Source organism: Trachypithecus francoisi, unplaced genomic scaffold, assembly GCF_009764315.1.
Source record: "Trachypithecus francoisi isolate TF-2019V2 unplaced genomic scaffold, Tfra_2.0 Lachesis_group13, whole genome shotgun sequence".
NCBI classification, from domain to species: domain Eukaryota; kingdom Metazoa; phylum Chordata; class Mammalia; order Primates; family Cercopithecidae; genus Trachypithecus; species Trachypithecus francoisi.
Genome location: NW_022681458.1, coordinates 63,138,641 through 63,155,443, shown reverse-complemented (window position 1 = coordinate 63,155,443; position 16,803 = coordinate 63,138,641). Strand labels below are relative to the sequence as shown.

General features: G+C 38.4%; 1 protein-coding gene and 1 long non-coding RNA gene across 3 annotated transcripts in view; one reads left to right on the top strand and one right to left on the bottom strand.

Annotated features, from left to right (window-relative positions):
• LOC117094787 overlaps positions 1 to 8,541 on the top strand; it is a 58,909-nt gene extending 50,368 nt beyond the window's left edge. Inside the window, exons 2-3 of the long non-coding RNA XR_004441678.1 lie at positions 7,009 to 7,105; positions 7,948 to 8,541. This is a non-coding gene — a long non-coding RNA (uncharacterized LOC117094787). The remainder of the gene's footprint in view (positions 1 to 7,008; positions 7,106 to 7,947) is intronic.
• The window catches only part of CCDC141 (coiled-coil domain containing 141), a 222,600-nt gene that overhangs the window by 30,398 nt on the left and 175,399 nt on the right, over positions 1 to 16,803 (bottom strand). For both annotated transcript variants that reach the window (XM_033230994.1, XM_033230993.1), the window contains exons 13-17: positions 12,052 to 12,231; positions 11,348 to 11,473; positions 9,029 to 9,217; positions 7,946 to 8,125; positions 5,660 to 5,809 (exon numbers count right to left, since the gene is read on the bottom strand). In XM_033230994.1, the coding sequence (XP_033086885.1) occupies positions 5,660 to 5,809; positions 7,946 to 8,125; positions 9,029 to 9,217; positions 11,348 to 11,473; positions 12,052 to 12,231 (825 nt within the window). The remainder of the gene's footprint in view (positions 1 to 5,659; positions 5,810 to 7,945; positions 8,126 to 9,028; positions 9,218 to 11,347; positions 11,474 to 12,051; positions 12,232 to 16,803) is intronic.

The following is a 16,803-nucleotide window of genomic DNA, read 5'->3' as shown; positions in this document are numbered from 1 at the left end:
ATGTTTGGCCAGAAGCAAAAATATAAAGTGACTGGTCAATTTCCATAATGTCCCCTTCATGAATGTCATTTCTTGCCTGTCATTTTATTTACTCCAGAAAAAAGCTTTTTGATGCTCATGTTCAGCAACAGAAAGCTGTGATGTTATCACCTCCCAGGTATGCGTCATTCAAAATCGAAAGACCAAAAGGCTCAAAATTTAACCCAAATCATTTGCTACAATTATCAATTATCACTTAGGGAGGCTGTAGTGGGTGGATCACCTGAGGTCAGGAGTTCAAGACCAGCCTGGCCAACATGGTGAAACCCCATCTCCACTAAAAATACAAAAATTAACTAGGCATGGTGGCACATGCCTGTAATCTCAGCTACTCAGGAGGCTGAGGCAGGAGAATTGCTTGAACCCAGGAGGCAGAGGTTGCAGTAAGTCGAGATCATACCACTACACTCCAGCCTGGGCAACAGAGTGAGACTCTGTCTCAAAAAAAAACAAAAATTTTTTTTGTAGAGGTAGGGTCTCACCATCTTGCCCAGACTGGACTTTAACTCCTGGGCTCCAGCAATCCTCCTACTTTGGCCTCCCAATTGTAGAATATTCAGACTTAGTGCTAGAGAGATTTCAGGAGAAGACTTTTTGTCCTCTTTCCATTTGGCAACCACATCCTTGTCTTCCTGTGTGTGAGGCCAGCTGCTAGAGGCTGAAAGTGGGACAACTTGGGAAGACATGACAATTGCTCTGCCTTAAATTGTAGGTAGTAACAGGTGTCAGTAATAAATATTTTATCCATTTTGCATGTTTTGTGTCTTCATAATATGTCAAGTTTTATTTTCTGAACATGATAACCATAATTTAAAACTTCAGCTCTCTTTATTCTTTAGAAAGATTCCAGTCATTTTGCAGATGTTAAACACCAAAATGTTAACGTTTTAACCTTATGGAATGGATGCTTTTAGAGGAAATTGTAATCTTTCTTATCCTCTTACACATACCATCCAGATGGACCCAGGATGGGGCCCACTAGAGGAATGGCTGTGACTGTGAAGTCTCATGGGTTTTAATGCTGTCTAGACTTGAAGTTTCCTGAGGATGTTTCTGTTGTTTTTTTTCTTTTTAATTGATGGAGTCTCACTCTCTTGTCTAGGCTAGAGTGCACTGGAGTGATCACAGCTCACCGCAGCCTCAAACTCATGGGCACATGGGATCCCCCTGTCTCAGCATCTCAAGTAGGTGAGACTACTGGGACATATCACCACATTTGGCTAATTTTTAAAAAATGTTTGTAGGGCTGGGCACGGTGGCTTGGGCCTGTAATCCCAGCACGTAGGGAGGCTGAGGGGGGTGGATGACCTGAGGTCAAGAGTTCAAAACCAGACTGGCCAACATGGTGAAACCCCATCTCTACTAAAAATACAAAAATTAGCTGGGCATGGTGGCGCACACCTGTAATCACAGCTACTAGGGAGGCTGAGGCAGGAGAATTGCTTGAACCCGGGAGGCAGAGGTTGCAGTGAGCTGAGATCACTCCAGCCTGGTCGACAGAGTGAGACTCTGTCTCAAAAAAAAAAAATTGTAGAGGCAGGGTCTCACCATCTTGCCCAGGCTGAACTTGAACTCCTGGGCTCCAGCAATCCTCCTACCTTGGCATCCCAAAGTGCAGGGATCACAGGTGTGAGCTACTGCTATTTGTGTTTTTATGGCTTGGTACACAGAAGCCACAGTAACACATTCGTTGAGTGAATATAATGGAGTCCTTTTTAAAGAAAATGATGAATTCAGGTTATAAATCTGGAAAATAATTATTGTCTGTACTATACCATTGTGCTGCCCTGTTGTGTGTTTTGCCATCTATGCAAACTCTTTCTCTGCTTCCTTTGCTGCCAGTGGGTGGCAGTCCATGGTCATTTTGTCAGTGGCAAAGTGCTATACAATGTCAGGCGGTTTTAATTTTATTGCGTATGTGTCCATAGCAACACTATTCCTCTATTCTAATTTACTGCTACTAATCGACTTGTATCCCTGGAACTCATTGGACTGATTTATTCAAATTGAAAAAAGAATTTGTGCCGTTAGAACATGTGACTGATACATGGAACATATATACTAAGTCCTTTTCTGCATAATTCTTGATGGGCAAGATGTCGCTACAGTGGAAAATTTCACGGTAAGGTAAAATAATTATCTGGAAGTTCTATGTGGAAAACTTGAGAAAATAAATACCAACCCAATTCTGTCATTACTATACTTTTCAGCAAAGTAATTGTGATCTGTAATATGAGCCTCGAGCTACAAATTTTCACTAACATCATGTAAATGTAAAGGTAATTTTTTTGGTCAGGTTGAAAGAAGAAAACATGCTTGATATTAACTTATTACATTTCTAAATGTAGATGTGTAAAGAATGATGTTTCTGTGTCATGTAATATGGCAGAGAATATGTCTATTGTGCTTTGTGTATGAACAACTTATTTATATAGCCAGGCAAGAAAAAATATGAATTATATTCAACATTTATGCATACAAATGTATCTTTGCATGAAATGGGTAGGAAAAAACACAAAATCTGGCAGTCTGAAGATTATTTTTCTAGTAGGTAGACATGAAGAAAATAAGGTTTTACAATTTCCTACATCTTCATATGAAATTGGAAAAAAATGGTTTTTACTCAAAGATAAGCACAAACTATCATTCATTGTCTTTAAGGCACATCACATTACATTTTAAAAAATTACATTTACAACACTTTATTTTGCCTTGGGGTACTGAGTTCGTTTCTAAGGGCTTTCAGTGCAGTTAAGACCATGTAAGTTAGCTATAGCACGGTCAAGAAAGAAAATTTCTTGAAATAACCAAATGAACCGTGCTATTATATCAGATCATACAAACATCTTAGACATACCAGAAAATAGGGATAGAAAAGGAAAGCATAAAAAAAAGATATTTAACATCAGACCATGCAGTGGTTGAACGACACTGAAATATTATGTAAATGGTGAATTCTGAATTTAACAAATGACAAGCATGTTGGTGCGCAACAAATGAGTCTGTGGCCTGAAGTCAATTCCCTGGAACGCCCTGAGCTGAAACTCTGTTGTCCTGTAGCATATTCCTAACATGAAAGTCTTATGCTCCTCAGTTTTCCCATCTGAAAAATGAACATACTGAACTGGACATTCTCCAAAATCCATTGCAAGTCAGAGTCTGTGAACTTTCTAACAGTACTTTAAGCACATTGGAAGTGAAACTGTGTTTAAAAATCAACTTTAAAAATTAAATGCTATACTTGGCTTAGTCCTCTGGCATGTTATCTAATTTTAATTGTTTATGCAGAAAAAAATAGTGTCACGTATTGTATTTAATTTTACAAATGTTTTAAGCAGCTATACAAAAAGACTAATAATGATAACAATAAGAATAATGTCTAGATAGCAAATATTATTACCACTGTGGAAACTAGTCATCTGTTTGGGCTCTACTATTCACAATATAAACTAGAACATACGTATTTTTATTTTCCTAAGAGGCATGGAAAATATTCCTTCTGATTATTTTCCCTTAGGCCTGTTGTGGGAAAGTCTAGGGTGTGCACACTCCTTATATCTCCACAAAAAAGGAGAAGCAACAAAGACCCAGAGTTCTCAAAGGTCATTTAAATGTGAAATTGTAAGTTACATGAAAGATTAACTGGATCTGTAGTGGAAGCAAATGGGAAGAATATCTCTCTTAAAACGTAAGAGCATGCTGAAGTGATACCTGATTCCTAAATCAAACCCGCATGTATCTGGCTGCTCATTCTGACACGATACAGACAATCCGGGGGCGTCCCTACTGACAGGAAGGGACATCTGTCATCACGGCCGGCTGGCTCCAAACACAGTCTCATCATGAGGCAGTCCCTATAAATAGAATTCCTGCTGGAAGGGCCTGAACAGGGAGACCCAGCTTCATAAATATCACAGGTCTACAGGGAGACAGAAACGGAGCCAGAGGGGGCTGGGAAAACCCCTCAGCCTGCTCCACTTGTGCGTCAGCAAATGTAGAGCCCAACCATCCCTGCAAAGAGGGAGGATTTTTGGCAAGACAAAGGTTTACAAATAGAAGTATAGGAGGAGGAAGAGAAGGAGGGAAAACCGGAGGAAAGGGGGAGGGGGAGGGGAGGAAAGAAGAGAGAAGGAGGAATAAAGAAGATAACTTTAAGGGAAGACTGTAAAGGAACAGTTTCCATAACCATGAATCCACATTTTGTAGCCTTGGGGAGACCAATGTGCTCTGATGGTTTTCCTTGACAAGACGTGATTGACATGTAAGCAGCAGTACAGGAACCCGAAGTGGCCATTCTATCACCTACAGGGCAAATTACACTACCGGTTCAACCCCAAAGAGTCGACACCTCCCTGAAACACAAATTATGAGCTGAAACTCTACAGTCCTGTAGCACACTGCGGAAATGAACATCATTATCAGATGTCAGTTCCTACTTCCCTCCTGTTTAACAGGATCGAAGTGGCCACTCCTGCTCTGGTTTTTCTTCCAGCCATGCTCCATCCTGCACCTGCCTGTGGTCTGTAAATATGTGGCCTACAGGAAGGGCCACTTCAGAGCCAGGTCATCATTAAAGTTGAGTTATTTATACTTATTTCTGTGCTTTAATGTTGTTGGATAATATTTGATACTTGCTGGGTCTAGTTGATGTAAACTGGGCGTAAATAGAAAGTGAAGAAAGTTTACTGCCTCCTTTTCCACCACCTTCTTTCCCAATGGACTCATGGCTTAATAGGCTCAGAAACATTTTGTTCTAAATGGAGATAAATCTAGAATTATGGGTACCCTTGTGTTCTGCTATCACTTCCCAGTCAAGAATCAGAACGGTTGCTATCCCAATCTGTGAGTTGTTTTCTCCCAGAACAAGTAAGCCTTTCAATGGAAAGCTTAGCTAGGAGCAGGTGGTGGTTGTGATTTAGTGAATATCTAGGTGTTGTGGATTGGTTACAGTTGAGGGAAAGGAGGTAGAATTAAGCATGTGGAAGTGCATGGATGTAGAAGATCACTCTGATCTGTTATTTCTTTATTCTCGAAGAGTTGTTTTGCCAGAAAAGCCACGCAGTTTGAGTAAATATGAAACCAGCCACTTGACCTCAGTGATAATACTTCGTAGCCTCCGAAGCAAAGTGCCTGCTCCCTGGCCTCTGGCACCATTGACTCACCATGAGTCAATGACCCTTAAATAGAACCTCAGCAGGCTGGAGTTGGCTGCAATGAACTGGTCAATGTCACCCCTTCCTCTGGGTCCTGAAAAAGCTGTATCCACTCAAGCAAATGACTGCTATACAGGTTTGAGGGAGAAGGGGAAAGCAAAAAACAAACAAACAAAAGCAAGCAAAAAAAACCCATACTACTGAATTATTGGTTTTTCTATGTATTGACATCATACTGACTTCAACAAATTTGGGAGCTTGAAGTTTACTCAAACTTCCAGAGCCCTGAGGTCACTGCTTAGTGGATTAAAAGACATAAGTGAGAAGAAAGTCTCCTGATTCACTGTGTGTCTGTGTGTGTGGGAGTGTGCACATATGTGGACATTTAGACACATGCTTTAGGTTCAAACAGCTTTTTGGCAATGTGCCAGTTCTCACCCCCCCCCCCCCCCCCCCCCGGCCCCCACCTCGTTTATCTCGTCTCTCATGGCGCAGTACTCCATACTACGGGACAGGGTCCGTTTGTACTCCTCAGCTTTGGCACGCCACTTCATGCTGTCCTCCTCAAGAAGCTCCAGCTGCTGCTGTAAGTTCTTTGCAGAAACATTAGAGCAGTGCTAAAAGAGACAAATGGTGGTAACAGGGAGAATGGGCGAAACAGCAATGAGATGAGTAGGCTATTTACCTGAATTATGAAACTCATAAATGACACTTTTTAAAAAAAGAAATAGGTTCCTGATTTATTTTACCTTAAACATATTTGAGCATAATTATTTCAGAAAGAAGCCAGACACCCAACATTATGGAAAAGACATTTCCCAGCTCGAATTTCTAGTGTTGAAGATTCACTCATCACACCCAACTCCTCAGAGATACCATTCATTATAGGGTATAATTTTTACTTCAAAAGGCCTAAAATATGCATTAGAAACATTTGATTTCTGCACTATAATTTTCCTGTCAACTTGAGCTTAACCTCAGGTTCATTGTGCAAGTGCTCCAATCTCAGCTCAGCACAGCGGGGCTGCCAGGGCCAAGGCCAGAGGAGGATTGGAGAACAATTTACATTATTTGCACAAAGTGAGACTTCTTGCTTTCTTTTTCTTTTAAAAATAAATGTACTAATAAAATAAAACTTTTAAAAAAGAAAGCTCTTTCCTGGCAAAAAACCGATTCCATTAACAACAGCAGATAATTTGTATTTCTATATCTTTCAGTTTAAAAATATATATATTTTAGATTCACTGCATTTCATATAGTTTAGTGGATATCTTACTTTAAAATAAAATGGGCCATTGTGATTTTATTAATGTTATACCTATTGTTAGAGTAAACATAATCTTTTCTCCCCTCAAGTTAGAAATCTGGAGAAGGATTTTTTTGTTTTGTTTTGTGTTTGTTGGTAGTGGTGGTTTTTGTGTGTGTGTGTGTGTGTGTGTGTGTTTTTTTTTTTTTTTTTTTTTTTTTTTTTTGAGATGGAGTCTTATTCACTCTGTTGCCCAGGCTGGAGTGCAATGGCTGGATATTGACTCACTGCAACCTCTCCCTCCTGGGTTCAAGCGATTCTCCTACCTCAGCCTCCCCAGTAACTGGGATTACAGGCATGTAATACCACGCCTGGCTAATTTTTGTAGTTTTAGTAGACAGAGTTTCGCCATGTTGGCCAGGCTGGTCTTGAACTTCTTGGCCTCCTAAAGTGCTGGGATTACAGGCGTGAGTCAATGTGCCCAGGCTGAAGGAGGATTTTTTTTTAAGAATCAATGTCCAGTGTATTATTGATGAAAATTTGATCTGGGAATATTTCCTTCTCTTTTAGGCCCCTCTTTTGAAGTCTGACAGTGGCAATCAAACAAATCCAATGAGCCCTGGCTAGAATCAGGAGACTGGGACTTCTCCATTCTGGGCTTTTATGGGTAAGGTGGGAATTTCTGTTTGCCTCAAATTCTTCATCCATAAAATGATAGCTCTGGCCTGGGTGAACTCTAAGATCTAGATGGTCTTCCAGATCAGCAATGCTAAAACAGCCTTGGCCAACAAAAATAGAATGTAAATACACAAATAATTTAAAATTGCCTAGTAGTCATATCAAAAAATCAAATAAAAAGATAGAGTAAAATTAATTTTTATAATATAATAACCGTGTCCAAATATCACCATTTTAACATGTAAGTAATATAAAAAATACTAATATGATTGCTTTTCATAATACCTCTTTGAAATCTGGTGTGTATTTCATACTTTGAGCATCCTCACTTGTTGCTAAATTTTGATCAGAAGTATTTGATCTGTATTTTAATTTTTTAATTACAGTTTCAAAAGTTGATTCCCATACCCAAATTGCTCCCAACATACTTAAAAGTTTTCCAATAACTATACTGATGATCAATTTTTAAATTTGTGTTTAAATTAATGCAAGTTAAATAAAATTAAAACTTTAGTTTTTTAGTTGCATTAGGCATATGTCAAAGGCAAAAAAGTGACTTCGACACTGGACTATACAGATCTACTATATAAATACTCTTACAAATTTTTTCATGAGAATAGAGGTATTCAACAAGACTTTTATATTCAGATTTTCTACTTAAAATTTTTTCTCTTGACAGAGGGTAGAAACGAATCACAAATAACTACCCCAATGGTTTAATTTATTTTTACATTTAACATATACTAAGCAATCTGCCTGGTTTCTTTCATATGCTAGCCCAAGCCCCAGTTAGAGCTGAGTCTAAATGATGGTGTTGTTGGATGCTTACAGGCCGCTGCACTGATGAGATGATGTCCACTCCTAAGGAAAGGGCCAGTCTGTGGAGATGGTCTACACGTGCTTCCTTTTCCTGAGAGCACCAGAGGTGAATCTGCACATCGTGAGCATCACCCAGTTCCTTTGGCTGCTCTACAAACTCCAGCTCTCTTGATTTGATGAGATGTCCCAGCTAAAATTTAGGGCATTAACAATTAACCTGGGTTTTATATGAAGACAGATTTTTTTTTTAAGCCTAATTTCTATAGCACATTTTGCTAGCTGGTCAAAATGCTGCCAAGGCCATCTATAAACTGTTGGCATTAGCCAAATAAGTGTTAGAATGCTGCAAATCCAATGGTGGTAAAATTGAACTGCTAATGTTGTCAGTTCCATTAAAGAAGGAAATTCTTTTTGGTCATGAACCAAAACCTTAGCAAGATCTAGGCCTGTGCTCTGAGTAAATTTAGAGGCTATTTTAAAGGGATATTAATTAATATTCCTCCATCTTATGTTAATAGAGACCATAACTATGAAGTTTTTGTAAAAATGCCACCAACAAATAGCACTCCATGATGTCAGGTACTTGAAGTGCAAAAAAAAAAAAAATTGAACTTGGTTTCTGCCCTCAAAGAGCCTACAACTGAATTGGGCGGGGCAGGGGGTAGGGGAGGGAAGCTATGCTTATCAAAAAGTCATTAAGAATCAAGATAGTAAAATGCAAGATATGTGGAATAAACGATGAGCTCTAGGATTTTTGAAGAGAGAGAAATCACTCCAAGTGAGGTAGGATTGTTGGAAGGAGGTATAGGATTTAGATAAGAGGGAGGAGAAAGACAGACTTGTCAAATAATGGCAGCCTGAGAGTCAAGGGTTGGAGTTAGATATGTGTGCATCATCTCTGAGGGATGAAGAGCTCAGTTTGTCTGGAACAAAAGGAAGAATAGAAACATAGTGAGAGTAAAGATAGGGGCCAGATTGTGTAAACCTCTGATATTAGAAGATACAATTTGGCCTTTATTTATTATTTAATAATTCATTTTTAATTGCATAGTTTAAAACTCAGGATTTTTCAAACATCCCTTCTAAGCCTTACCGCTTCCTTGACTTGATGGAACTGGACCACCTTGTACAGGATATCCTCGTAATCCTGGATTCTCTCTTTCTGTTTTTGTTGGAGGTGAATGAGGTCCTTCAGTTGTTGAGACTTTTCTTTTACAGGGGCTCCTTTGCCAGTTAACTCCTCTGATTCTTTTATAATGTACTGAACCTCATCATTTAATTGCTAAAATATTGAAAGAGATAAAAAAAATCTTGCTTTTAAAGAACTTTTTTACTTTACAACTGACAATATAAAGGTCTAAACAATGAATCACTCATTCATTTGTCAACAAATACTTAATATGAATGCCCCACCCTCTGAAAAATTTGGGCATTGTGCTGGATGATAGAGATATATTTTTCTATATTCATCTGAGAATTAAAAAAAAAAATAGCATGAGCAATGCAAAAATGTTTCAAAGCTATGTGGAAAAACAAAGTCATACATTTCTATGGCATACTGAATATTCTATTCATCTGTTAAATAAATGTATTTTAGATATTTTATGCAGCCCCATGATTATCTCTGATATTTAATACAGAATCAGGAGGTGTGGTAAAAACACCATGAGGAGATGAGTGTAAAAATATATCAGGGGAATAACTTGTGCTCTGTGATAAAAGAATGATCAGAATGAACCACCAGCTGAACAGCATAGTAGACAGACTGTTTCAAAAGCAGTCATCCCATGATCCACAAATAGCCATCACATGTAGGGAAGGATAAACTGCCTTCTCTTTCACCCGGCATTGCTCAGATACCCCTTATGGGAATCCAGATTCTGGAATAGAATTTACAATGGGGGCATACTTTAAAGAGAATGCTACTGTAGGCTGGGCACGGTGGCTCACGTCTGTAATCCCAGCACTTTGGGAGGCCAAGGAGGGTGGACCACCTGAGGGCAGGAGTTCAAGACCACCCTATCCAATATGGCAAAACCCTGTCTCTACTAAAAATACAAAAATTAGCCGGGCGTGGTGGCGTACACCTGTAATCCCAGCTACCCCAGAGGCTGAGACACGAGAATCACTTGAACCTGGCAGGCAAAGCCTGCAGCAAGACAAAATTGTGCTACTGCACTCTAGCCTGGGCAACAGAGTAAGACTCTGTCTCAAAAAAAAAAAAAAAAAAAAAAAAAAAAGAGAGAGACAGAGTGAGAGAAAGAGAGGGAATGCTACTATAATTTCAAGCGTAGATCTTTTGTATGAAAGGTAAAAGCAATGGAAATGATTTAGACTAAGGAGATAATTTTCAGAAGAATGACCTAAAAAGGGTCTTCGAGTTTAAGCATTTGGGCATCAAATATATGTGCACCACAGTGACAGGGCTAAAGAAGTGTGGCAATGGTCCTGATTTAGAGGAACTTACATGTACATGCAAACGTGCACACAAACAAAACACATATAAGCAGATAACACAGGGTGTATTAAAGAACCTAATATAGGCCAGTCACATTTGCTGAGAGTTTTAAAGAGTTTGCTGTGGGTTACAGTGGTGGGTGTGTTTGTGTGTAGCAGGCGTGGTGGTTATGTTTTACATTGGTTTTTGTCTTAAAGGAACTTACAGTTCCCTAAAGGAATCTTCAATCTTCTGATTCTGGGATTCTTTGAAGCCCACATTTGTGAAGTAGTGACAGCTAGAAACACAGGTATCTAAATTTTGCAGCAAAGCATAAGAATCCAGGCAGAAGTATGATGTGACTAGCAGCTGGCAATTTTTGGCAGTTGTGTCACATTTTGGAGAGGCAAGAGATAGGGAAACAGGGACTGTGTTAAGCAGTCAGGGTCAGGAACATGACTTGTGGTTTTGTTGCTCATATCCTGAGAGGTGGAGTGGAGAGCACAGCAAAATTCCTGGGGTGATGGTACGTGCCTGGGGTGCTGGTGGGTGAGGACAGTGACATAACAGTGGTCACCTCAGGGACCCAGGGCAGCAGAGCCTCTGGGTCTGAGGTTGCCCATCCTTGTTCTGAGATATCTCAATTTAAAACACCTCTGCACTCCCCAGAAAAAGAATTAGAGTGAAAATACAGGATAAATATATTACTAGTTTAATTAGCCATGTGAATTTTAAAAATATAAGATAAAATTCTATTTAGGACATTTTGTAGCCCAAATGTTGGTATATCATCAAATTCAAAAGAATGCAGGAAAACAGTAAGAAAAATGTCTCTACAGTAGATTTTTAGACAAGCAATACTTTTGTTTAAAAAATAGAAATTCACCAGCCTATTACAATTAATCAGGTAAACTGCAACCAAACAGTTTTAAATATTTTTTCCATTCACCCAAATCCAGCAATATATTTCTTCACCTGGAACTGAGGCTTCATGTCATTCCATTTTTGTCGTAGCTCTAAAATGAACTGGAGGCTCCCTCCAAGGTCAAGTGCAGACACAGGCATAAGTGCTTCCTGAAGAAGTTTTAAGTTGTGAGTAGTCTGAAATAAATATTGGACAGTTATACATGCATTTTCTTTGACATCTCCAGCAAATGTGGTCATTCCAGTAATGACAGAGTGTGATCAAATTTTTCAAATCCCATGAAAACACTCAGGATGTGGCATGAACTCAGGGTTCTAAACAACCAAGGAGTAAGGCCCTTGGTTTCTGCTGCCTTTTTTGGTTTTATTGTGGTAAAATATACATAATAAAAGTTACCATGTTTACCATTTTGGGGTGTACATTTCAGAGGCATGATATTTAATACATTCACATCATTGTGCAATCACCATCACCACCATCCATCTCCAGAATTTGTTCATCATCCCAAACAGAAACTCTGCACCCATTAAACAACTCCCCATTCCCTCCCTCTCTCTCCCAGCGCCTGGTAACCTACATTCTGCTTTCTGCCTCTATGAGTTTGACTACAGGGACCTCATTTATAAGTGGAATCACACGATATTTATCCTTTTGTGTTTGGCTTATTTCACTTAGCTAGTGTTTTTGAGGTTCGCTCATGTTAGCCTGTGTCAGAATTTCATTCCTTTTCACACCCCATTGTCCCTTGCCTCACCTTTTTAAGTTGCTCTTTGAATGCCGCCCACTGCTGTTTGACAGGCTTGCTTTCCGTGGCTTTAAGCTGCCATGCCAGCCGAAGGAGGCTAAGTTCTTCCCGTTCTGCTTTCTGGTTTTCCATGGTGTTCTTCACGATGTACACTTCATTTTCCACATTTAATATCTCGTTCTCTTTTGCCTGTTAAATTAATAATTCATATAATAGCTTTTCTTTCCCAAGAGATACAGCTTTTTGTTGTATATAACTATTTGACAAGGCAAATTCTTTATCACAGCCAAAGCAGAGCACGGTTCTGACATCCCAACAAGTTCGAACTCCCTGCGCAGAGGCACAGTTCAGCTCTCGGAACCCACATACTGTTCTTAGATGTCAGGTCCCGAGTTCTTCAAGACCCAAGGGGTGTTTGAATTCCTACCTAGGGTCTGGTTATTTCCTGGGGTTTAAAAGATTATTTAAACTAAATTATTTAAATTAAAAATTCTGGAGCAAGGGATCCAGAATTTTTGAAGTCAAGATTTAAAACATGTGTATAAGTATACCTATATGCATTTTAAAGATACTCCATCTTTTATTCTAACATGCTCATTAGAATACATCAAAATATCAGTATTGAGGAATAGGAGGGGACAGATTGTTCGGGACCAGTGTTTTTCTTTTTCTTTAAACTATTCCATTGTATACATTGCAATTATTTTAAACGTCCTTTGCTGTTTCTCAAGTTCCTCCATTTTGTGAGAACTGAAATGGGTCTGTATCTCTGTATTCAGAACTACATCATACACCGGAAGCACAGTATCTAAAATCGAAGATTTCACTTCCAAGCTTTCATATGTTCTGCTTTACTGATTAGAAATCTTTTAAACAATGGTTTTAAACAAGGGGAAATTCAATTAGTGGTAAAATGATAATAGGAGCAAAGAGTAAGACTACGTGTGCTTTATTTCTGTAGAAACATTTGAAAAATGCACAGGAACATTCATTTGGCAAAACAGTTATTATGTTTTTTAGTAGCCAGTCTTTCTCAATAAATCTTCAAATTTCTATCATCTCAATGACAGCAATTGATAGTATCATAAATATTTAACAGGATATTTTAAAGATAGGCCATTTTTTAAAAAAATTATTTTAAATGCTACTGATATTGTGCACTTATATTTTTATATAATTTTATACATTATAAAGTGGCAACTAATTCCAAAAAATATATATATTTGTAGGTCCTAAGTGAGATTTCCTCCATGAACTTAATAATCTAGTAATAAGATGATATATTCCCTCATTATTAATAACAATACATAATAAATTATGAAAGATATTAGACAACTCAGCAGAATCCACCCCAAATTATACTTTTATCTATATTATAAAGTTATCTTTCACATATTTTAAAGAAATGATTAACCAGAATGTAATGTACTATATAATTTAACATAAATTTTGAAACTGCAGCATGCCAATGACAACTTTAATCAGAAGGATATGGTGGATTCTGAGTGAGGTCTAGAGAAAGGAGAGCTATAGTAAGATTCGTAGATGTCTAGCTAGTAGGATCTGTGAAAAGTGATCCTGTATTTGGCAGATGAATATTTTGGCCACTCAAGAAGATTGAATAATTTGCCTGAGGTCTAATCAGTAAACACAGTACTCATTTTACTTCCGTGTAGGGCATGGAAAATTTTTGCCATAATCCAGTCTAAATAGGCCACTAAAGCATTCATTTTTCACTTGTATTCATGCACCATGAATGGTTTTCTGATGTCTTACTTGTCAGATACCTTGATAATAGGAAGGCTGTATCCCAGATAGCATTCTTGGTACTGACCATTATAAATAAATAAATTGGAACTTTCATCAAGACGTCTGTCATAATTTGAACCTGAATCAGTTTCTCTGATCTTAATGATTTTTAGATGAACTGAAAAATTTTCTATTTTTGCCTTGAAAATATGAGCCACGACAACCCAATAAAGAACAGAACACTCAATTGAATATACCAGCTAGCCTCTGCCTTCTTGACGAGCAAACTGGTCACCATGATTCAACAATAATTGTTTAAAAGCCTAGTGGTCCAAAAGATATGATGAGAATGAAAAAAATTGTTTTACTTACTTTACCAACAAATTCATCTCTCCAAATGTTGCTAACCAATAAATTTCATTATCATGTGGGCTTTAATTTTAATCAATAAGGAGGAACTTATTTATCATATGATAGTGGCAAAGACCTTGGGGTAGAGTGACCATGTTTATGACATCAAGATAAAAGACCACCAAAGCACAGTAGTAAAATACATGCTATTTCTGGGAGATCTAAGTAGGCATTGAATATTATGATAACTTGTTTATTTAGATATAGATACAAAATATAATTTGGAATGAGTTATTGTTGCAGATCTTTAAAAACGAAAATCTGACTGTACAATCTTAAACATTCTAAATAAGTAACAAAGGACTTCTGGGTAGAATGGAGTAGCCAGTGGCAGAGCAGTGCTTTTGCTTAGAATACCTAGAAAAGCTAGGTAAAATGCAGAGGGAATCCATTTGAAGGAAGCAGAGAGCTGCTCTGCAACCAGAACTAGAGAGGCTGACTCCAGAGAGGGAGGAACCTGACAGTGGTGAGCTCACCTGTCATCCCAGGGGGATTTCCCAATTCTGTGCAGACAGGAGGCTGATAATCGAGACTTCCCTGGAGCAGAGAAACCAACAGAGATTTTGGCAGACACTTGGAGGGCTTCAAGCACAATGATCTTCTTCTAAAGAAGACTGACAAAATACCGCCGGTATATGGAGCAGTGGATTAAAAAACCTAAGCTAAAGGCCTCTGAAAAGCAGAGTGGAGTTTTTCATCAGACTACCCAAACAAAGATTGGAGTTTGCGACCTGCCAGGGGCACAGATCTCAGAGAAAGCACCTGGCTCTTAATACAAAACTCTGGGAGCCTGAGGGGACAGGACTATAACTGCAAACACAACTCTGCCAGCTTCTGATTGGCTTCAGTGATTGCCCACCAACACCTGCCTGGAGAAAGAAGGGTGACCTTTTCTAGAAGAAGAAAACACCATCTGCCGATCCTCCAATTTTTTATACATAATGTCTGGCATTTGATAAATATTCACTAGTTCTGCCAAAACACAGGACTACAGGACTGGAAACCAAGTGAAAAATTAGACAATAGAAACAGCTCCAGATCGCCTGGGTACTGTGGCTCATGCCTGTAATCCCAGCACTTTGGGAGGCCAAGGTGGGCAGATCACTTGAAGTCAGGAGTTCGAGACCAGCCTGGCCAACATGGTGAAACCCCGTCTCTACTAAAAATACAATTATTTGCTGGGCCTGGTGGCGGGCACCTGTAATTCCAGCTAATCTAGGGACTGAGGCATGAGAATTGCTTGAACCCGGGAGCTGGAGGTTGAAGGGAGCTGAGATCGCACCACTGCACTCCAGCCTGGGTGACAGAGCGAGACTCCATCTAAAAAAAAAAAAAAAGAAAGAAAGAAAGGAAAAAAAGAAAGAAAGAAAGAGCTCCAGATCCAAATGTTGTAGTTAGCTGACAAGCACTTTAAGTGCCTAGGGTTAATATGGTTCAAGAAAGTATTGGAAGGATGGGAAAAGTGCAGACAAGAAACAGAATTTCATCAGCAATTTAACTCTAATAAATAAAAGTACCAACTGTAGATTCCAGAACTAAAATTTCTGAAATGAAGTTAGTAATAAGATAGACAAAATTATGCAGTTTGAAAGTATTTGAATTCCCTTAGGTAAATCACAAACATACATAATCAACAGATGGGAGAAGATTGATTGAACCATGTAAAAGTGTGAGAGAGAGACAGAGAGCTAGATAGATGGATAATACATGTTCTAAATGTTCTAAACGAAAAAAATATATATTTTTACAGTGAAGTACCTAGATCACATAGGTACATGGGCAAATTGCTTAGCAAGTTTTCTTTAATACTTAAGGATAGTGTTGGATAAGTTAGAATTAGCTAATGCATATTTTATTTCCAAGTAGGTTTAACAAGAATGGTCTTCAAACAACAAAAGTTGAAACAAGACAAAGAGAAAATTGTAGCTCAAAGTAGATGAGGGTAGTTAGACCCTAACTCTTCCAAATGAATTCAGGCTCCAGACTGAGATTAATCACATCCCAGGTAGAGAAAATTGCAGCTGTCAGTTATCTTTGAAAATCTACAGAAACTAGAAGGGCCATAAAATTAGAGAACAGAAAATGCCCTGATTTTCAAAAGGAGGAAAGGATGGATTACACAATTTACAGATTGGTAAGCTTCACACTGAAAATCAGTGCAATAAGTTCATTACTTATCAAGCACTTTGTGAGCATTTTGGAAAGAATGCCTTGATCACTAGGAGCCAACCTGATTTGTGTCAAATTATGTCTGTGTCATTGATAGGATACTAGGTAGGTAAACCTTCTTTTGAGCAGTTTATTTGAGAAAGTCTCCCATTATAGACTTAATACAAAGATTATGAAGTAGTGGCTGAATTAAGTATTATTGGGAGCATTCATGATTATTTTAAAAACTGGTTAATCAATAGACTGCTTCATGAACTGGAATGTCAATCTGCCTTTTAGGCATTTATATTTAAGAACTAATTGCTGCCATAGAACACTTACTTGTCATATCTACAGAATTAAACCCAAGACAGATGGCTAATATACTAGATAGGTTCAAATTAGTTTAGCAAGACGGGATCATGTGTGAAGAATAACAAAATAAAATTAAAT